We start from the raw sequence: 22,926 nt of genomic DNA on the forward strand, positions 1-22,926 counted from the left end.
GGGTTGGGTGCTTCTAAAAAGACAAAATATTTTTGTAAGGTATTGATAAGCTGTGCAGTTTTCAAAAGAATGGGACATTACGGACAAAAAAAAAAAAAAGCTTTTGGTTTTTGTCAAATTCGAGAACCTTCCTCATGCAGACCTAAAGACTTTTTTATGCAGACCTAAAGACTTTTGCTTAATGAGCAAAATTCAAGATTTCAATATAAAATAATCTATTAAAACCTAATACGGATATTTAATTGCTGTGTTTTAATTAACAACTTTTTATTTTTCATTTTTTTTTTTTTATTATAAACAGCCCAGCAAGCACACAACGTTGAAACAACGTTGAAATAACGTTGAAATAACGTTGATCGACGTTGATCAACGTTATTTCAACGTTGTTTCAACGTTATGTGCTTGCTGGGAGTATGTAGATTTTTTTTTTTTTTTTTAAATGTTCCAGGGGATAAAACTTAAAAACAAGATTTTAAGAAATAGCTATTGTTAATAAAAAAAAAAAAAATTTTAAATCTGCTTCCTGCATCTCTTGCTAAAATATCGATGTTAATGCTTAAACTGAAAAGCGTTTTATTTTTAGAAACTAACAAAAACATCTGATTTTTACACACAAAAAAAATTTTTGGACGGAAAAAAAAATCGCTTCCTCATAAAGTCTTTAAACCAGGAATTAGCAACAAACAAAAAAAAAAAAATATTTACATTTTTTTTTTTATGAAAAGATATGACCACCTTAAAAAGCCTCTAATTTTACTTTGACTTTTCATCACGTTTAAATTCGTGTTGAAATTTTATTAATACATAAAAAAATATTTTCCCCAAGACTTGTTTTAATTTAAACAATCTTAAAATAAATTTGGTGATAAAAAACTTTTATTGAAAGAATTTAGAAAAACTGCAGTAAAAATAAAATTTTAAAAAAAACTGCAATAAGTATAAAATTAAAGGATCAAACTCTGCTACGCATAATATCTAATGACATCATGTCTAATTTTTTTTACGTCTAAGCCAGCTAGACGCTATTTAAAGAAGTATTTAAACGTGTGTTTAGAAATTTGTTTTCAAATGTTACATAATTAGGGTTACAAAAAGTGCCTTAGGAATCAGAGATGTATTTAAAAATTCACGGAGACGCATTTTTGACCACTGGGTTAGCCAGTGGTGTGGTTTTTTTATCAATCTCATAATTAAACACATCGAGACCGGAATACATTTTGAGTTACGATAAAGCAGTTGTGGTTAAGTTTGTGGCAAGAAATGCAAAAAAAAAAAATTGAGTTTATTTTTGAAACTTTTAAAATCCCAATTTTTCTCGTGAAGCATTTCCTAATGAACGCATTTTTCCATTTTTCACTTGCAACTTTAAACGCTTTCTCTCCTGCTTTACATTCTTAACGCCTCTGAAGTTTAAATCGTTTTAGTTGCTCAAGTTAAATATTGCTTTTATTTGTATCTTGATTCAATCAGATTAAACGGTTTTGTACGTGACCGCGAACTCAATAACCGGTTTCGTACGTGACCGCGAACTCAATAAGAGCTACGTTGTAAAACTTCATTTCGGAATTTAATTGAGGGTTGTTGTTATTTAGATTTTTAATGCAATTGTTTTAAACTATAATGAATAAAACTATGCGACTGTATAACTATAACTATATATATCTATATATAACTATGCAACTATAAAACTATAATGAATAAAATATGCAACTATTGATTAGATGTTTGACTAGTCTTAGATTCGCCTCTGTCCGCTTCTAATTTATATTGAAATATAAAAAGACATTTTCATTCTATACTGAAGTTTAACTCATTAACGTCGGCCGTATTGATTTGAGGACGCTTAGAAAAATTACATCTCCCCAACGTTCCCATTCAAGGACGCCTTTGTATGTGTTTGTGTATTCGTCATGTGTTTAGTGAAGGTTTATTGTTTAATAGAGTGTTTTAGAAGGTTAAAGAGATATAGTTTTGAGGAACAAGTTGAATGAATATGGAGGTTGGGTATGAGGTTGAGGGTCTTGGAAGGGTAAGGAGAGGGTTAATTGTAAAAGGGTTAAGCTTAAATAGTTCTTCCTCAGTGAGCTCTAACTGCAATGATCTTAACATTATTTTCTAATTAATTATTTTAATAAAATTACAAGTGATATTTTCTTATTCTTCTTATAGTATCTAATACTATATACATATATGCAATTATTTTTATCAATAATTCCTCTTCAGTTCTTCTAGTTCATCTTTAAAGGAATTACTCATTCTTTAATCAGAAACAACCGAGCTTCAATTGCTTTTCTTTAGCCAATTTTCTTCTTCCATTTCTGTGTAACTTTCTCTTTCTGTCCTTCTATATCTTTTTTGAGTTTTTGACCTTTTTATATTTTTCTATTGATTATTTTTTTTGTTCCTGTGTCAACTTATCATTTATTTACATAACAGAATCTCCGTGTTTATGTCTTTTTAAATTGATGTTTTTAATTTTTCTTCCTTTCATAACTCCTATTCTCCAAAAAAAAATTACTCCTTGATTTTAAAAGTAAGATAAGAAGTCTTAAGCATTTTGCTGTTTTCATGATCGTGATCATGATTATCATCATAATCATCATCATGATCATCATCATGATCATCATCATGATCATCACCATCACGCATGTTACCCGTTCATTTGCTTTCATTTTGTAGAGTTATATTTATAATAAAAAAGTACTTTTAGTTCAATGTGGTCTATTTGTCTTTTATTAGCGGGTGAGTATCCAATGACAAAATGGTTTGGCTCTCCAAACAACAAACATCACAATTTCTTAAACATCGTTATTATTCTTACGAAATTTTCCTTTTTTTTGGAAATTTTCCAGTTTTTTTGTTAAATATTGAATAATTTCGTTCTAGTAAAACACTTATCCCAGTGGGCACAGGAACGTTTTGCAAACGTTTAGTAAACGTTTAATGGTTGGTTGAACGACGAATATATTTGTAAAACGTTTTAAAAACGTTTGATAAACGTTTTGATAAACATTTTTTTATTATTCGATTTATAAATTTGCGGGACCTTTGAAAAACGTTTTAAAAACGCTTTTTGAAAACTGTAAAGGCCTAACTGCGCATGCGTAACATTAGACAAAATTGAACAACGAAGATTTAAGTAGGCATATATGCAAAGTTAATTTTTGACGTTTCTCACATATATTATATATATAATATATCTGAGAAACCTCAAAAATATATATAATATATATATATATATATATATATATATATATATATATATATATATATATATATATATATATATATATATATATATAATATATATATATATATAATATATGTATGTATGTATGTATGTATGTATGTATGTATGTATGTATGTATGTATGTATGTATGTATGTATGTATGTATGTATGTATGTATGTATGTATGTATGTATGTATGTATGTTAAACTACCATCCTCAAATATAAGCAACAAGGAAGCAATTGTAGTTACACAGAAATAGTCAGAGCCTATTACAAGGTAAGTTTTAATTATTAAAAAAAATTTTTTTTAAATTTTTATTTCAGTATTAATGTATGTAGCTATTTCTAGGAGGACTGTTCTACTTCAGCTAGAAACAGTTTTACAACCTTTGTACAAGTAAAAACTTTTTTTTTCCCTCATGACATTCATAGGATAATATTTCTATAAAATTATTGAGCAATTACATGTTTTTAACTCAATAAAAATTCTTTATTATGCAGTATCAATTATTGAGGATTTAAAATTAAAAAAATGACTGTAATTTTAGTAGACTTTTTAGACTATTTAGATTGTAGTAGACTATTTAGTTGACAAAAAATAATCTTCTTTTTTTGTATTTGTTTGAATGTAATGATGTAGCATATCACATTTGTTTACACATAAGAGAAGCAAGTCCATATATTACAGTGCAAAAAGTTGTTGAATATAAGTTTGTCAAAAAATGTGTTAATTGTTATTTTTTTGTTTTTATTCAATATTTTATCTTGATTAAGTTAAAAAATATGTATGTATTTTTAATAAGTTAAAAATAGAATATTATTTATTTTTTTTACAAGTTAAAAAAGACTACCTAAGAAGCTGGAATTTATTATTATGATGATCATGGTCAAGTTTTAAGCCTATGTTAATAAGTATTAACTTTTTCATTTTTCAATAGATGTTATGATGTTTATTTTAATGAATACCATTAGAGTTTTTAATTTATTCTTCATTCTGTTTTAAATTTTCTATATAATTTTATTAGGTTCTCAATACGGAATTTTTATGGAGATACTATGTCTAAAGCCTGTTCTAAAAAGCTAAAACTTTTGAAAAAAGATCATTTAAAAATAAAGCAGTTTACAGAGGTAACTTTTAAAGTAATAACTTTTTTTATTTTTTTCAAATTTAAATTTTTTCAAGTTGTAATTTATATACTTATATAAATTTTTTCAAGTTGTATTTATATTTAATAATAATTATAATTACTTTTGTTAAATTATTAACATAATGTTTAAAGTGTGATTTTTTCCTCAATAAATTACTTTTATAAATGAGTGTATGTAACACCCTTTACACAAGCAAGTTAAAACCAGGTTATAAAGAATTTATGTAGAATTTTTTGTTTTTGTTGTTGTAAAAAGTTTCACAAACAATGAAATATAGTTTGGTGTATAAGTTGATAGGAAATCATTTAAATTGAGCTCCTGATAGGACGCATGAAAAATAATGAAAAAAAAAAAGAGTACAGAACATGGATGTTTCCTATGGACACAGGAATGTTTGATGTTTGCTCGAGTAACAATTTTATAATTAAATCCTTTAAAAATTTTTTTAAAAATTTCTTAAGTTAATAATAATTTTTACTTCACATACTATTTTTGCAGGACCTATAAAAATGGTTTCACAAGCCTTATCTTACCAACTGTAATCATGTAAGTGCACATGTGTACGCTTTACAAAAACATGGAATGCTTTCATATGAATGCCCTACAAGTTTGCCTTTTTTAATAAAACTTTTTTAAATGTAACTGTTATACACTTTATGATTTTTCACATGGTCATATAATATTATTTTTATATAATATTATAATATTATTAAAGTAAATTACTATAGTAAAATTGTTAATTTATTAATTTGTATTATGGTATTGTATAGCTATAATAAAGTACATAGATAGCTGCATAGCCTATATATTTCTTTTGTGTTGTATTTTAACATATATATATATATATATATATATATATATATATATATATATATATATATATATATATATATATATATATATATATATATATATATATATGCTAGAGTGCCATTAGAAATACTTTTTCTACTTTATCGACCTTAAACAGCAATTTCATATATTTCAAGTGCGTCTAATAGCGCTGCTATTATGATATATATATATATATATATGTGTGTGTGTGTGTGTGTGTGTGTGTGTGTGTGTGTGTGTGTGTGTGTGTGTGTGTGTGTGTGTGTGTGTGTGTGTGTGTGTGTGTGTGTGTGTGTGTGTGTGTGTGTGTGTATGTGTATATATATATATATGCAGTTTATTATTTTTTTTTTTATTTAATGTATGAAATTTCACATTTTTTAGTATTTGTTATACACATTTTATTATAAAGTGTTAAAATAAAATTATTCAATTTTAACAACAATTTAGTGCATTTCTAACTATTAATTTCTAATATGTAGTTTTTATATCTGTTACTGTAAATTATAGATATATTGTAATACAAAGGTTTTTGTGCATATGTTCTCAGTAATGAGTAGCAAAGAAATAGTTGCAAGAAAACAAACTCAACCAAGTTCAAGTTATTTTTAAAGAGCATATTTTATAATAAAATTATTTTTTTTAAATGAATTAAGTTTTTAAACTATATATAGATGAAATGTAAATGAGATAAAAATTACTATTTTAGTATATGGAGAAAAAATAGAAATGCAGTTCTAGAAAAGTTTAGAAATAATCATCAAAATTTTTTAGTTTCTCAAAGCGATAATTATCCGACTGTTGAAGTAGAAATGGAATTTATTAATGATTTTATTGAACTTAATTTTGATGAGTATTATGAGTATCAAAGGTGAAGACATAGTTACAAGCAAATGAATGCAAGGTATGTTTGAGTTAAAAATATTATATAAATAAATTTTTAAATAAATGTATGAAGCTATTTCTATTCATATTTGAATGAAACAGTGCAACATATCACAGTTATTTGCACATAAGAGAAGCAAGTCCAATTATTAAAGTGCAAAAAGTTGCTGAATGTAAGTTTATCAAAGAATGTCATCTGGTTTTATAAAACATTTTATGTAAATATTTTTATCAAGTTTGAAAGTATTCCCAACGTTAATAAATATGAAGTTTTTTTTCATCAAGTTTAAAAAACTACCCAAGAAGCATCACTTGAATTTATTGTTATGAGGAACTTTCATCAGGTTTTTTTTAATTTTATTACATAATCAAATTATAACAAGGTTAAAAAATTGTTAAATAAACTAAAAGTAAAGTGTAGAATTTACCATGAGTATAAACGTAAGTTCAAGTAATACCCTTTATATGTGCTAGTTGGAATCCATGAAAGATTTCTATAGTATTTCTGTTTTTAGAAACACTGGTGTCACATACAACGAAGTTCGATTCGGTCGATAAGTTGAAGATCATTTGAAAAGAGCTCTTGACAGAATAGCATAACAATTATTTTATTACGTTTTTGTAGGCTTATTTATAAATGTATGCTTTTTTTTGTATGCTTATATTATAAATAAACAGAAAATTAAACTTTTAGAAATTTATTAAATTATCGGAATCAAGGCTGTTGCTCCCAAATTTTCGTTTGTAAAAGATTTTTTTTCTGCATAACATAACTTATTTACTGAAATAACTTATACTTAAATAAATGCATTTAGGATAATTCTTGAAATGGTTAAAACGTTTCATTTACACATAATAAAAACCCATCAAAAAACGTTCAAAAAACGTTTTTAGGAAAACGTCCGGTCACCGTTTCATATGAACGTTCAAAAAACCATTAAAAGCGTTTTTGTGAGACCCTTAGAAAACGTTCAAAACACGTTTTTAGGAAAACGTCCGGTCACCGTTTCATATGAACGTTCAAAAAACCATTAAAAAACGTTTCACGGGACCTTTAAAAAACGTTTGCAAAACGTTCTTGTGCCCACTGGGATATAACTTTCCGTCTCATGTATTAAGAGATGATATATAATATGGCTTGCAATAAGAAATATCCTGAGCGCTGTCATGATGTTTATTAACACTTTGACTGTTGTTTATTTTAGTGAAAAAAACTCAAGTATTTTAGTTGATGCTTACGTTGTGGGGTTGGGCAACAGATTGCCATGTTCTGAATGTCTGACAATATTACATGCTTGTTTGTTATAAACATGCTTGCGCCATGTCAATTCATGTTTTTCTTGATCTTTTTTTATTCCTATTTTTTTTTCTTTTTTATTCTTTTATTTTATTTAGAAATCTAAATGACATCTGAATTTGAGTAGGCAATCCTAGTATTAACCATGTCTTAGATTTGGTTCTTTAGCTATGTTCGCATTGAAGATTTTATCTGCAATTTGAATCCTTATTTTGTCTTCTCCAATGGTTGGTATTGCTATTGAATTTCTTTGTAGTTTTGTATTTGTCATTTTAAAATAAAGTTACTTGTAAACAATGGTTATTACAAAACCTGTGTTAACTTGAGCTCTGACTTGAAGGCTATTTACATAAATAGCGTTTAACATTTGTAATGCATCGTCAAGAGTCCCATCTTTCAAATAGATTTTTAAGATAATGAGGTTCTTCAGCTTTATTTGACGATACCGTAAGCATCGTTTTGTTCTACGTATAACTATTTACCTTTGGTGTTATAAAGAGCCTGTGAATTTTGGGGTGAGGTGTATGGGTTTTGTAAAAGTTTTGGTTTGAACTCTTCTCTAAGTGGTGTTCAGATTTTGTTTTAGGCTTCTTATGTGACTGTTATTCGGATCTTGATTATTTCTTTGACCGTCCAACCCCAAGTAGATTCAATTGGATTCAAACCTGCTGATCAAGCTGGAAAGAAAATTAATTTTTTTTTGTCTTTTTTTTCCATAAACGCTTTGATTTTGTGAGCTGTGTGTTACTTTCATTAGGTCTTTTAAAAAATTTTACTTTAGGAAATCTTCCAGTTTCTTTGAAAAAAAAAGGGAAAACCGGATTTAATTAAACTAGAAACTTCCCCATCCTGCTGTATATCTGTGTGTGTGTGTGTGTGTGTGTGTGTGTGTGTGTGTGTGTATACACGCAAACACAAAATACTTATATAACATTTTGTAAACTTACTATTACAAATATATACATAACAATTTTAAGATATTAAAACTTTTAAATAGAAACTTTTCTCTTTTTGCCTGCGCTCATTGAATGTAACAAACAAGGTATTGATTGGTCTTTGTAAGTCAAACTTTTCATTTTTTTGTTCCAAATATTTTAGATGGATTTTTCTTTTAAATTTATTGATTAGCAACAATTATGAATTATTCAATGGCATTTACAAAAACTGTTCGCTTTGCATTTTACAAACTGTTTATAATCAAAATAACCTCTGGCTACCTTCTCATCCGTACAAAATGCTTTCATAAGCTTGAATATTTGTTAAAATACTGACGTTAGTTTCGTTGGACTTAATTTTCTTATTTTTGTATGCGTAACATACGATTATGCAATTAAGTGTATAAGCTAACCCAAAAGTGAGAGAGCCAACCCAAATTACATATAAACACCATCCTCGGCTATACAGCGATAATTCACGATAGAATATTGTTTCCATAAACGCAATCAAACTTATTGAAAGAAGAACTAAGAAAGAAGATAAAGTTTCATTAGGCAATGCATTTCAAGGACATTGACTTTTAAATTTTGCAGTAAAAAATCTTTTTTTTTTAAAATTGATTTTAAATTGAAAAAAAACAACCAACTTACCCTTTACAAGTGTAAAAATTATTATAAAGATGACAGCAACACGTTTTTCTTTCTTACTATCAAAAGAAACGTAAACCGTAGTCATCAATGACAGGATAGCGAAAAATCCAGTGGCCAATAATAAGATAATCAGCCAATCTAAAAAATAAAATTCAATCTTGAATGTTTTAATTTCTAATGGCCTGCTGCATTACACACTTATTAAAAATATAATGTGCAGTGTTTCTGGGTTGGAACCTTTTGCGGACCTAGAGAATTATCCAAAACTAGGGGGAACTAGTCATTTAAAAATAAAATAAAAAATTTTCTTTAGTCGTTTTGCTGGATCTCATTTTAGGAAGCTTTTACTTAAGCATTGTTTGAAACTATTTTCCAACGAAGCTGATAATTCAATCGAGTCTTTTCAAATATAAATTTAAGAATGCTCAAGTCAAGTTAAACAGGCCACCTAAACTCTTTATCACACGATATCATCATGGTGACGTCACAACCAAGCACGCTAGTTTATTACCAGATACTATTCTGTTACATATAAGACTGTTAAAAATACTTTTATGATAAATTTTAAATGATTTTCTTATTATCACCTTTAGTTAGGCGATAGCATTAATACTACTGCTTCACCTTTAGTTAGGCGATAGCATTAATACTACTGCTTCACCTTTAGTTAGGCGATAGCATTAATACTACTGCTAAACAAAAGGAGAAATATCTTATTTTTTAGTGCTTTAAATTACTTTTCTTTTCTCTCTCCATTAATCATTGTTTTTAAGACATTAAGTTTAAAAAAGTAGCCAATTTTATAAACTATTTGATTCCAACATTTCATTAAAAGGTTCTTAATTAAGTAATCTTAATCTTAGTTAAGTGACAAAGAAATAACTTTTGTTATTTAATCAATGTGCTTTTCTATTTAAATTAACTGGTCACTATCTAATGCTTCTAATCCCCGAATAAGTTTAATCTCCCTAAATTATTTTGCAGTATTTATATTTAAAACATACTGGAAAAAAAAGTTGTTTAAGCAAGTTAACTTTGCTCTCTTCACCAGTAGCGTCAAAATTTTGCTTTTTTAATGTTTGCTTAAATTTTTTCCTGTTGTAAAAGTTTTCAGGAAGTAATTTGTTAACTAATTTAGTAACTTCATATTTAATTATTTCCTATTTTCACACGGTTGTTTGCTTAGTATTCATTATTGCCTTACTCAGCATGTTATCTTAGATTTAATCGTAGCGACTATGAAAACCACGGTAAAAATTAAATCTAAAATAGCATGCTGAGTAAGGCAATAATATTGGTATGCAACTAACAACATTTTATGAACATATAGTTAAGTTACTTTTTCTACAGCGGTACCCCGGAAACTCAGGTTAAAATGGGCTGTCGGTATATATTATTTGTCCGATTGTAATCATTTAGAAGAAAACGGGACAATCTGATTTAACCCAACATCCTATTTAACCTTGAGTTTCCGGGGGTAAAATGGATTGTCTTATAAGCCCTGGGTAGAGTCAAAAAAATTCTGGTAATCTTCTAATAAAAACTTTAGCTATAATCCACCGTGACCAAGTTAAAACATCAAAATTGTAACTTAGGCATCCAGTTTTAATTTTGTTAAAATTAAAGCGAAAACTATTTAAAGAATTTGTTACAGAAATGATAACCTTTAACTGGTTCTTCTTTAAATGACAAGGCCCCCTGCCTTGTTTCGCATGTGATACTAGCATTTTTCTTTGTACATACTCTCCATAAACCAAAGATTATTGTTTCAAAAGCATCATAGTTGATCCACCAGTTATCACCAATCATGCCTGCAAACATCAGCAGTACTCCAACTAAAATTAGAACTGAGTTCGCTCTCCACAATCTTGTTTTTAAAAGTGTCATTTTCAGAAAGAATACCTTAAAATGATAGCTCCACAAATGCTAATTCACGCAAACAACTTAAACGCAGCTTTGTTAGTAATATTCACTCATGAAGATATCAAAAATAGGTTTTACACTTCCTTTTAAAATGCACTTAAAATGCTAAAAAAAAACTAGTTGTCAAAAAAAAAAACAGCGCGAAATGAAGTTGTTAAAAAGTTAACTTGATTATTGTCTCGGCCAGCGAAATTTTATTTAGTAAGTTTAAGTTTCAAAGTTCAGACAAATTAGATCATGACTATATATACTGCTTTCAGCAGATCATCATGGGGAGATTGAAGCTATTAATGCCTAGTTGTATAATGTACACGAATAAATGCAAAACTATTTAAGTGTTTTTGTAAAAAGACATTTTATTAAATACTCTCTGTAGCACTTGAGTGTATTTTTTTGATTATTGGGCTTATTTTAAAATTAGGGTAATAAACTAAAGACTAAGGAGAAAAATACTTTTTCAAAGTCAAAGATTTGATCTAAATGCAACTAATCTTAGATAAGTTTAGCATCAGATAAGTATAATCTTAGATTAGCTAAGCATAAGATAGCAAAAAAGCGAAATTTAATGTCTCAGCCAATGCAATTTGTTGCATGATCTGAGATAAGCTTATCTGTAACATGCTACAGATTGATCTGAGATAAGCTTATCTCAGGAATGTGTTACGTAGTTTTAGTCAAGGCTGCACACTCGTAATTTTATAATTATGATTATATCAAATTATTTTACACTAGTTTTGTATGAACGCTTCACTTCTTCAAGCTGAAAATAGTAAAACACTGGTCACTTGTTTTTTTAGAAATTTATTAACACTAATTAATCATTTAAACGTTGTTGTTGTTGTGTTCAAGGTCAATTTATAGCCATTAAAGCAGGTTAAGCTGGTTTAAACTTTCCTTCCAATTATTTGATTACATTCGAAGTATAATTAAAAAAGCCTGTTTTGTCATCAAGTATGATGATCCAAACAGAAACTGTTTGTAGTGTTCTAAGGAGTTGAAAAAGAAAAAAATGTTTTAAACCCAATCTAAGAGAAAGCAATTTTGAAAACAATTTTAAATGATGGTTTCTTTGATGTGACAGAGATTCGACTGGGTAATCAGAGGAAGCATTCAGTCTACTTATGCAAAATCTTCCTGAGTTAATTTATAAAATTTTAGAAAAGACAGAACGAAAAAGAAATATCCACTGATTGTGCTGTAAGATTTGAGGAGGATGGTTCTTCAAGGGTTTGTTTAAGTATTCTTGCTTGTGAAGTAATTTAATCCAAAACTATATTCTTAATTAAAGACGGACTAATGTGGGACAAGTTAAAGAATGAAAGAGTTTAGGAACTATAAAACTCTGCCGATTGTTGAAGATGTGAGAAAGAACAACTAAAACATTAAAAAAATATTATTATCACATAAGGATTTGGATTTAAGCAGCATTGTTTTGCTTTGACCAACTAATATTTATTTTGATATTGAAGCAGCTTCATCTACACATCCATGCAGCTTGTCTCCAGTAAACATTGGACGTCCTAAGACGTCCTTAGACGTCCAATGTTTACTGGGTGTAAACTTTCTAAAAATGGTATGCAGAATTGTATCTGGTCGAACAAGATAATTTTTTTCCTGGTTAATAAATTTAAATGTTACTACTGTATTTGGTTGAAAGAGTTATAATTAAAAGTTTTGGTTACAAATTTAATTTTTTAAAATTTAAAGTAAATTTTAAATTTTTACTACTAGATATTAATGCATAAACCAGTTTATGTTTTAATGTAAGAAAATCTATCTTTGATATAATGTGTAAAATTCATGTATTTAAATGTATTACTCCTAGAGAAGACACTAAGGAAAGTAGTCCTAGAGCTTGCTTCGCCTTCGGGAAGTATAAAAAGTGCGGATTAGCATTTCTGACAACCATTTATAGGGGGGAGAGCCCTATGTTTATCAAGCATGTTTCCTCGTCAGGTAAGTAATTTCAGACTTCATATCAAAGGTCGTATCTGCAAGAACTATTTATTTAGAGCATTTAGTATGATCAAAAAAAAATTTATCTGTACAGAAAAGCTTGTGAAATGCTCACTAAAAAAAAAAAGGTTTTCTGTCACCTTCTTCAAAAACTGTGTAAACAATCGTTTGCTAGATCTACAAGATGGTACACCTGTTGCTGCAGGTCTTACCCCCAATGAAACTTTATTTTTTTTCTGAGAACAAAAAACCGCTATTATGACTTTAGCAATAGAATGATATCAAATAAAGAAGAATTTTTTTCTATGAATATGTGGAATAAAACATTAGGATTTTAAAGACCTAAACTCCACCGTGGTTAGTTCAAGGGGTGACAACTTGCAAAGATGTTGGACAACATAGAAAAAATTGAAAATATATTGAAAACTGAGTCTAGTTTAATTCCTGATAAGTTGAGGAAGAGCAATCTAAGCTCTAAATAACATAAAGAATATTTATTTTGGTCAACCCTTTGACAAACCTTTGCCAATCTTTAATTAGGAGAAATAGTTTCTCCTAAAATGCATGCCCTAGTCATCAATATACCTGAATTTTTGGCTTCAATAACAGAGAAGTATCCTGGGATAGGTGAGAGGTATCCTGGGTTAGGTGTTTTTGCTCAGAGAACAGTTCTGAAACTGCTCACTGCAGCTTCAAAGAATTTCATGAGCAAGTGGCAAAGTTGTAATAAACTGTTCCGACCAAGCTGTTAAGATTTATTATTGTCTACAATGTACACATGCACACCCGAGTAGTATAAATCTTAAATGATTCAAACTTTATTTTTATATATAAATACGATACGATGTAAATATATACTTTTGCATCAATTTATGAGTATTTATTTAAATAGATGATATAGTAAATAAACAAAAGATTTTTTCATTTCTCACTCTTTAATAATCAACTTTAAAACTCTTTATATACGGTTTCATTTTGACCAATAAAATAAAGACCTTTTAAAAATGACATTGTCCAATTTTTCTCTCAGATGTTAAAAACGTTTTAAAGCTTAACTGAAAATAATTTGAAATTTTAGACATTATTAGACGCTACGAGGTTACATATATTATTTGTATTTCTTATAAATTTTCTGTTACCTTAAAAAAAGTTTACCACCGATTAGTCCTTGAGAAGTTAATATCCATTAAAAGAAATCTCTTTTCAGTGAAAACATATTTGGATTGTAAATACTTAAAAAGAAATCAATAGCCAAGAAGTAATTCATGATTGAATTAAAAAGTAGTACCTGTGGAGGTAAAAAAAAAAAAGTACCAACTCTGGACATAAAAATAAAGTAGCACCTGTGGAGCTAAAAAAAAAACAACTTTTTGTTTTCTAAAAAATTATTTTATTTTCTAGATTATATTTTCTTAGATTATAGAGTTCAGTACGGTTTCAAAAAACTATGCAACCTCAGCAGATTTTTTTTCGCTTACGAACTCTTCTTCTAGAGTGAGCAAATTTTCTTTTTTCTTTTTCTCACACGATTAAGCAAACATAGATTTATTAACTTTTTAAAATGGCGGATTAGCAAACAATAAAAATGCATGCTGGTGAGCAATTACTCAACTTCAATCCTCTTATTCCCCATTTGATGTTGCAAAAAACTATTGATATAGATACAACTGCAGAAAATGACTGCAGAATTAAAATTGTCAAATATTTATTTTTTTCCCCTTATCTAAAGTTTCACACATAACTTTCAACAATACAAGAGCAAAAACATCCTCACTAATTTAAAGTTACTAATTTCAAGTATTTTAACTCAAAGGCCTGTTAGTAAAAACGTTTTAGACATTTTTCAAGTTTATGAAGTTATTAGTGATTTGCCTAATTAAGCTTCTGTCAAAAGTTAAAATTAAATAAAATTTTTCTAGGTTTATTTTTATTATGTAATTTTTTAAAATGTTTGTTTAAAAAACACTACCATAAATAGAAACTCTAATTTAACAAAGTATAAGGTTACGTAATTGTAATAGTTAAAAGATTGGATAAACATAATGTGTTTCAATATCATTAGAAACTAAATTTTTTTTTTTCATCAACATCTTTAATAAATTTAATGAACTGTTTACAGATTCTTCGAATATCATTCAACCTTTCAGGATGTAGTTTTTTTGCTTGCAGAATTCACATAAAAATTAAATTTAAAAAGCTGCATACCATAATCGAATTGTAGTATGAATTATTTTTTAAAAATTACTTTAAAAAAAAAAAGCAAAATAATAAGTAAAAATACTATTCATACAATTTGTAAAAAATTTACTTATGTCTTTGAGGACAGTGTACGTATATGTTCAGCCTTAACTTGGGCATTTGTAAAGGTGATTAATTTACAAAGGTTTCTTATCGAATTTAAGTAATTTGAGGGCAATTTTACAAACTTTTTACAGTGAGTTATTTTCTTATGACAGTAGACTTGATCTTTTTTTTCTCAGGTAAATCAATTATTGTTTAAGTGTAAACAACTTTTATCAACAATATATATAAGTGTAAACAACTTTTATCAAAATATAGGAATATATATATTACATATATATATATATATACATATATATATATATATATATATATATATATATATATATATATATATATATATATATATATATATATATATATATATATATATATATATATATATATATATATATATATGTAATAATCTTGGAATTTTTAGGCATTTATATAGTCAAAATATTTTATTATGAAAACGCTCTAGATTGAACAGGCATCTTCATGCTGTTAAAATAACACTAACTAAACAATGTTGCTGTCTTTTTATTCAGTATGGCTTTAAAGGGAAACATAAATTCCGGTTACTAAATGAACTCCATTTACTTATATTCCTATTCAATTAAATTAGTTATATTCTGAAAAATTAAATTTTATGAAACAATAAGCTCTCTACAAAAAATAAACAGTCAACTTTTACATATCTACAGCGTTATGCGATCAATTTCTTCATTCTTATCAACGCAGCAGTCTTTATGCATAATGTTGCGCTGACTTCTTTGAACCGCATCAGATTTTTTAGAAGTCAAATTATTATTCATGTTAGTCATCATGGACGTATCCTGGATTGTCTAAAACATTTTGACTAGACGGTCTTCGAGTATAGTCAATTGGGTGAATCACTTCTTTTTTTTTCGTGCATAGCAAAACACACGAACCCCCGAAGGAAAAAATTAAGAGAATGGCCCCGATCCAAGAGAGAATCGCTGACCACCCATGTTTGTACAACTGAAACTTCTCTTTAAATCGTGTCTCAGCAAATATAACAACCGACAAGCAAGCCGAGGCTAAACAAATACAAATCTAGAATTTTTTTAAGTGAAGAATAGTTAAGACAAGGGGACGATGGTGATAAATTCACTTTAATCTCATTATAACATTTCTTATATTTCATTATAACATTAAAGTAACAATGTTTAGGATGTTGATTTTAAGATTGTTGTTTTTAAATAGGTTTAAGTAAAAAAAAATATTTTAAAATGGCCACAGTTAAACGGACTCACCGCTGATAAATGTAAAAAGCGACAGTAGAATTGTTCCACAGTTCCACGATTCAGATTTTTTTCTGTAAACAATCATGTAAAGAGACGATGCTATGGACAAAAGTATTGATGCAGCTGAGACCACCAAAGCAATAATCATGGAGTCTAATTCTTAAAAAACAAAAAAACTCTCAAAAATCACGTGTTATAAAAACGACGTTGATTTTTCAGAAAAACCGACAAAAAATAAAAAACTGAATTAAAAAAAAAAAAAAAATGAAATAGCGCAAATCTAATTTCCATAGCCAGAGAATCCAAATCGAAGGAAAGCGAGCCAATGATTTTAAAACATTACTTAGGAAATTTACAATAACTTTCTGCATATAGCTTCATTTTACAGTTTGATGTGAGATGAGATGGCAGTTAAATAATTAATAACACATTAGTTTATTACTCGTTAACTTATTCGTTAATTTTTTATTACGCTTACTTTAATGCTTATTACCTCTAGAATCCGTGGTATCTATAAATCGAAGAGTGTTTACTCTTAACGAGCAACTCGTTGCTGAGGTACATACTTTCCATAGGCTTTCTGTTTCAAATTTACTTAGTTGCCACCAAGAATTCCCAAATAATCCACACAAGACACAAATAAGACCAAGAAGCGTAAAAATCAATGTAACGCACCATGTGAAATTTCGATAGAAAGTTTTCATATTTTTTCTAATTTTTCAAACTGCTCTGAACACAAAAATTGTTTCTCGTAACATTTGACTGCGTCAGGAGCTTTCTTCGTCTAATTGGTATTTAGCGACAAACCGCACTTCCTGCCTAACAAAGCAATAAGAAAAAATATCGGTCAGGCTGTAACAACAGTTATTCGTAATAAGATTGTAATCGCATTACGTAACTAAATATAAAGCAAACTGCCAGTAAAAAATTAAGCCTGTAATAACAAAGTTAAACGTTTACTTGAGTAATATTTAAAAACTTGAAATAAAAATTGTGTTTTTTTGAGATTATTAATAAATATGTACATACCTCCCTAATGTTTATTTAACTGTAAGAAAAGAGATTTCCTCAGAAATCGAGATTTCTTTAAATGGAAAGTTACTTTGTAAATATATATTAAAACATCCTAAATAGGTGCCATTAAATGATGTCAAAACATATATTGGTAAGTTATTACTTTGTTTGAATGGAATTTGTGTAAATTAAAGTTCATTATCTTTGAAAGCTTTGGTCTGATAAAAAAAAGGTCAGCTTTGAATCTGCGTTAAAACTTAAACAGTTCCTTAACAAATAAAAGAAAAAATTTTTTTTTTTCGGTTATCCATAAATTTCTTTTGCAGATCTAATACTACATTTTAAACGGAAACTAAAAAAGAATAAAATTTTGCTTTAGTTCGTGGGAAACACCCTAGACTATTCTCATTGAATACCAAGCCTATTAAAGCAGCGCACTAAAATGAAAAAAATTTCTTAAAAGAACAAGAGCGTATCAGCCGTCTCAATTAGGTAAAACATTACTAATTCATTTTATGAGAAGCCTAAACAAACCCTAAAAATTAACAAGAATTAATTTTTAATAGTTAATATAATTTACTAGAACGCGATAAAAAACAATAAATTAACAACAAGTTTGGGTAAATAAGTGTTCGATAATCATTCGCTGATATCTCTAACAACACGTTCGGGTAAATATGTTTTTGATAACTATTTGCTGATATCTCTAACATTTAAATTCACTTAAAACACGACATTAAAAAAGCGCATGTAATCTCAGAAATATCAGTGAAAAATAACTAGTCAATGCCAGCAATTACGAAGACCTCTAGTGATGTTTAGAGTTTCTATCGTAAAACAAAAGACTTGACGATGTCCTGAAAATAAATTGTATAAACATAACTTTAATTTAAAAAAGGATTTTAATGATGCGTATAATTATGTTTTAGATAGCCAAGTTAAAATTATATTGTTCTCTTTCAAAATCATAAAAGTTGAGTTTTACAGTGATTTTGTTCTACGTTCAAAATAAAGAAGTAAAGTTTGCCAAACGCTTTTTATTCCAAAAAATAAAAATTTGTAAGAAATACCAAAAACAAGTCTTGCATTTGATTTTCTGAACTCTAAAAAACGGATATTTAAACGGATTATGTTAATACCGTTGGCTTGATGAAAAATTCCAATTTTTTAATGAATATTAGATTTTTACACTGAGCTAATGAGTTTGATGTCTATTTTCTTGTGGAAATATTCTTTTAGCCAAATAACCAATCCTTGCTTTAAAAACTGTTATTTTTATGGTCTGTAAAAACTTAAACTGGTTCTATTAAGTTAATCATTGTTAAAAAATCCATTTATTTCAAAAATGTATCGTTAACATGTAAAATAAAAAATCAAAATATAACTCAAGCAATAATATCAATATCTTGCAACTTAAAACATCAGATAGTAAAAAAAACAACATTTAAATCGATTATAATCTCAAAATAGATATTTTTGACATGATGAAATTTTCCATCTTGTCGACAATATTATGAACATATATCGTCAACTGAGTATACTTGGGACACCAAATAGTGCTCCAAAAGACAGTGCAATTCGAATTTTTTAAATAAAATTTTCACTCGTAAGTTTGAAGAGATGGCAACATTTTATTTAGATAAAATTAATTCGTATAGAATTGGCAAAAAATTATTACTTATAGTTTTGAAAAAGTTTTGTAAAAAATCAATAACTTTTTAGCTTTCTTTTTTGGGGCGATTTTTAAACGGGCAATTTTTAGCGTACATTTTACCAGTTTAGTTTTTATTTTTAAAAAAGTATATTGTTAAAAAGCAGGAGAAATATTTTTTATTTTTTAATTATAAGGGGTTTGAGAGATACTGTGAATGTTCTAAAAGATGATAGCAAACCTTTAGAGAAAATTTGAAATCTTTACGTCGTGTGTTTATTGAAAAAACCTTTCCAATTATCTTTGCCGGTGGCAGCCGTTCTTAAATATTTGTATAAATATTCGGCTTCATCTTTGTGCTTGATTACACATAATGGAAGTTGTTACATATGAAAAACATTTTTACACTTTTATCATTTTAAGTTGAGAATTAACTTTTTAATAACAAATCATGTATAAAAAATGGTAACCTATGGTTCTGATAAGAGGTACTTATGTTTCTTGAACTTTAGGTTTTTAACAAGTTAAAAAATATGACAAAAAAGAAATTTTGTATAGAGGAAATTTATTTGGCAATAATTCTATGAATTGAGAAAAGTTTGTGATATCATTGTAGTTACGCTGGTTTTCCATTCATAGGAAAAAAATTTATTTAAAAAAACATCACGTGCTTTTTTTGGTACCAAAAAAGGTCAGTCATAATTTTGAACCTAATTTAAATTTTTCAGCTAAACTGACCACTGTGCAGCAGGGGTAACCTAGGACGAAAAATTTTAACAGCCCTAGTATTGAAACCAGGGGAGGGAGGGGGGGGGGGGGAATTGGAGTTTTTACTCAATTTTTTAAATTTAACTTCTTGTTACAAAATAATTTGAATAACTATTAATCTTAGGGCTATCGAGCTTGTTAAAACTAAATAAATATTTTAGTTCCAAGTTACCGTCATACTGTCCTAAGTATGACGGTAACTAGTCGTTGCAATTAATATGTAGCGAATTAAAAAATCCTTATGTAAAAACATGGGTATGCCAGTCAGTGGCGTACCTAGGGTAAATAGCGCCTGGGGCAAACACCGATCTCGCGCCCCTCTTCCCCCACATAAAGTGCTTAATTACAACTTTTTAATAAATGATGACACAAACTTTATTTTATATAATATATTTATTTTATATGATATATTATTTCTTAATTTATTTTATATAATTCTCGCTTATTGTATCGCAACCAAGCCTCTTTTGCGCCCCTTTCAGGCTGGCGCCCATGGCACGTGCCCTGCCTGCCCTACCCTAGATACGCCACTGATGCCAGTGGCCTAATATATTGAACTAAAGTGTTAAAAAAGTATGCACTGTATGTATAAATCTGACCTTTTTGCTTGTTTCGAAATACCCAAAACTATTAGATAAGACTTTTTAAGCGCGGAGAACAGTCCAAACTTTTCTGGTAAACGTCTGATAGCCCATTCATCTACTTCCAGATTAAAAGCTAGCAGCAAATTTTAACAGCCAAACTATATCTTTTCCTTTTAGTGATTTTGCACTTACACATTTTGCTAAACTGTACGGTAAGTCTTTTTTCCTTAAAAAAAAAAAACATTTCCTTCTTAAAAATCCATTTAAATGGTAATTACCAACGTTTTCTTTCACAAAACCCTACAAATGGTCACATATTTTAAATGTGACCATTTGTAGGGTTTTTATAAGTTCACATCCGCTTTAGAGTTGAATTACAATTGTAATTAAATTTTTACTTTGCTTTTAAAACTTGAACAAGGGGTAAATTGTCAAAAACAACTGTAAACAGGCAGACTTTCGTAAAGTTTGTCAAATCTTTTCATTTACTTCACACATTTGAAGAAAATGTATAAACTATATGCAAATTTAAAAGAAATCACAAACTATAGTTTGTTTTTACATTACGTTTTTACATTATAATGTAAAAACGATGCAATTATTTCTTTCACTTCCAATTATATCCCAAAGCTTCAACTACTATGAATTGCGGATTCTGGCTCATTGATACTTTTCTATACTTAAGGAAATTCAAGATGGCGTTGTTTTTTCGGCATGCATTGACATTTTTAAAGATGTGATATCGATTCTAGCGCATTGATACTTTTCTATACTTAAGGAAATTCAACATGGCGTTGTTATTTCTAGGCATGCATTGATATTTTTTATAGTGTGACATGCCATTAATCTGTAGGAAGTAGTTTATCACAGTCCATAAATGCAAAGCACGGTTTTATTCCGTAGTGTCCAATGGCCAAGGTGTGAATACCGTCTTGTAAGATGTGTCTTTTGTCATCGTTAGCGCTGAGAGCGATTTTGTTGATTTCTTCGGTGTAGACATCGTGATGACGTGATCGGATAACGTTCATAGCTGCAAGCTTTTCTTTGTTATTCATTAAGCAGTCTTTATAATCTTGATGAGTGATGTGTTTCTCAACGACTTTCTTTTTAACCCCTTTACATTTTTTGTGTTCATTTTTAGCGATCTTGTAAGAGTATAGCTTAGGTCGAAGTCCGACAAACTCTTTAATTTGTTTACCGCCGGTTTCATCTTTAAACTTACCTATTACCTTTTTATTTTTAAACCCAGAGTCGAATCCAAAGTGTTGAACAGCAGGATGGTCTTTGGGAAATTCGCTCGTGTCAAATTTAGCCTCAACATCGCTAGCAATGTCTTGATAAAAATCATCCGTTTCGATTTCATAGACGAGCGAGTCAGTATCGGTCATGAGTAATTTCGCGCGGTCTCCGTATTTAGGTTTGATGTAGTCGTAATGATGTTCAAACATGAGAATTTTGCTTATGTCTAGAACACACAGTCCTAAGTAAACAGGCTTGTCGTAAAAGAGCTTTGTTTTCTTCATGTGAACTGCAGTAAGGTTTTCATCAAAAATGGTATTTCTATCATAATTAGGCTTTCTTGACAATTTTAGAACTTCTTTTCTTGTGGTGACGAGTTTAATATTAACATGCTTTCGAATATTCTCCATGGTTTTTCCAAAGACAGAGTTGTTCATCAATTTAAAAAATTCCTTTTCAAACTCGTTTTTAGCTTTTGCTCTTAATGTGGTGTTGAGATCGATGTATTGTTTCATAAAAGGTTTCTCTTCAAAGGTAATACCTCGATGAATTTTGGTAATGATCAATCCAAGTCGTTCATATAGTTTTAGACTTTCATGGTGAATAGCATATTTTTCCTTGTTGTTTAAATTAGGAACCAGCTTCTCCACTTTTTTAATTTTTAGTCTTTCAGGAGCTAAAGGATAGTCGTTGTGTAAATCGTGTAGGCTTTTAGGATAATTCAAGTCCACTTCGAGAATACAAGGCATGGATTTCCAATTTAAAAGTTCATCCTCAGTCATCCATCTGAATCCACTAACAGGAAGAGGTTTGCTCATTGCCCATCCATATAAATTATTCGCATCTAAATACTGAATGAATTTCGATGGTTGTGAAGGATCATAATCACTCATGTATTTGTTGTTGCCAGTTCCATGTCGTTTGCTGATCATGCAAATTCCACCGCGTATCCCTCCTTGAAACATGAGAAGCATATCAATATCAGACAGAAGCCCTAACTGAATTCCAGTTAGTTTCAACATGGCATCCCAAGCCAAACCAGGAGAGGTGTAATACCAAAGAGGGTCTAGACCGTAATTTTCTATCCAAGTGTCTCTGAAATTTTCAAAGACATCAGCTAAAATGAGCACGTCTGAGATGTTGTACAGCTCGTGATAATCTTTAAACGTTTCGCATCCAAATATATTCCAAACGTTTTTTGCATGCGTATAGTCTTCATCGCTGATGTGTTTATCGTCTAGTTTAGAGTAAAAGGC

At 28.7% G+C, this 22,926-nt stretch overlaps 2 protein-coding genes and 1 long non-coding RNA gene across 16 annotated transcripts; 1 reads left to right on the plus strand and 2 right to left on the minus strand.

Annotated features, from left to right (window-relative positions):
• Positions 1–3,297: 3,297 nt before the first annotated feature.
• Positions 3,298–6,826, plus strand: LOC145193899 (uncharacterized). Of its 13 annotated transcripts, none has more exons than XR_016456001.1 (8): positions 3,301–3,510; positions 3,583–3,630; positions 4,071–4,145; positions 4,259–4,361; positions 4,881–4,928; positions 5,991–6,274; positions 6,387–6,445; positions 6,617–6,826. It is a non-coding gene; the product is annotated as an uncharacterized LOC145193899 (long non-coding RNA). The 13 variants fall into 13 exon arrangements; XR_016456002.1 differs by having other exon boundaries at positions 5,991–6,120; positions 6,617–6,825; XR_016456000.1 differs by having other exon boundaries at positions 6,387–6,825.
• A 1,793-nt stretch (positions 6,827–8,619) lies between these two features.
• Positions 8,620–10,871, minus strand: LOC149883704 (uncharacterized). The gene is made up of 3 exons (XM_090098621.1): positions 10,649–10,871; positions 8,985–9,122; positions 8,620–8,861 (listed from the first exon to the last, which is right to left on the minus strand). The coding sequence occupies exons 1-3, from the start codon at positions 10,869–10,871 to the stop codon at positions 8,620–8,622; spliced, it is 603 nt and encodes a 200-aa protein (XP_089954747.1).
• A 4,861-nt stretch (positions 10,872–15,732) lies between these two features.
• LOC145185543 (uncharacterized) lies at positions 15,733–20,592 on the minus strand. Of its 2 annotated transcripts, none has more exons than XM_090098109.1 (4): positions 20,447–20,592; positions 16,908–17,233; positions 16,424–16,573; positions 15,733–16,207 (listed from the first exon to the last, which is right to left on the minus strand). In XM_090098109.1, exons 2-4 carry the CDS (start codon positions 17,116–17,118, stop codon positions 15,963–15,965), a joined length of 606 nt encoding a protein of 201 aa, XP_089954235.1. In that variant the 5' UTR covers positions 17,119–17,233; positions 20,447–20,592; the 3' UTR covers positions 15,733–15,962. The 2 variants fall into 2 exon arrangements, with proteins under 2 accessions (XP_089954235.1, XP_089954234.1); XM_090098108.1 differs by lacking the exon at positions 20,447–20,592 and adding an exon at positions 17,444–17,559.
• Positions 20,593–22,926: the final 2,334 nt, after the last annotated feature.

This window comes from Hydra viridissima, unplaced genomic scaffold (assembly GCF_058129835.1).
Source record: "Hydra viridissima isolate aposymbiotic clone 2 unplaced genomic scaffold, HvirCarnegie_v1 scaffold_9, whole genome shotgun sequence".
In the NCBI taxonomy this organism is placed as follows: Eukaryota; Metazoa; Cnidaria; class Hydrozoa; order Anthoathecata; family Hydridae; genus Hydra; species Hydra viridissima.

Coding starts and splice junctions, on each gene's coding strand:
- LOC149883704 (XM_090098621.1), bottom strand. CDS start 10,871: ATGACACTTTTAAAAACAAGATTGTGGAGAGCGAACTCAGTTCTAATT. Junction 9,123..10,648: donor TAAAGAAGAACCAGTTAAAG/GTTATCATTTCT, acceptor TTTATTTTTTAG/ATTGGCTGATTATCTTATTA. Junction 8,862..8,984: donor AATTTTTACACTTGTAAAGG/GTAAGTTGGTTG, acceptor CTTCTTTCTTAG/TTCTTCTTTCAATAAGTTTG.
- LOC145185543 (XM_090098109.1), bottom strand. CDS start 17,118: ATGAAAACTTTCTATCGAAATTTCACATGGTGCGTTACATTGATTTTT. Junction 16,574..16,907: donor AGATACCACGGATTCTAGAG/GTAATAAGCATT, acceptor TTGTTTTTTAAG/AATTAGACTCCATGATTATT. Junction 16,208..16,423: donor GCTTTTTACATTTATCAGCG/GTGAGTCCGTTT, acceptor GTATTTGTTTAG/CCTCGGCTTGCTTGTCGGTT.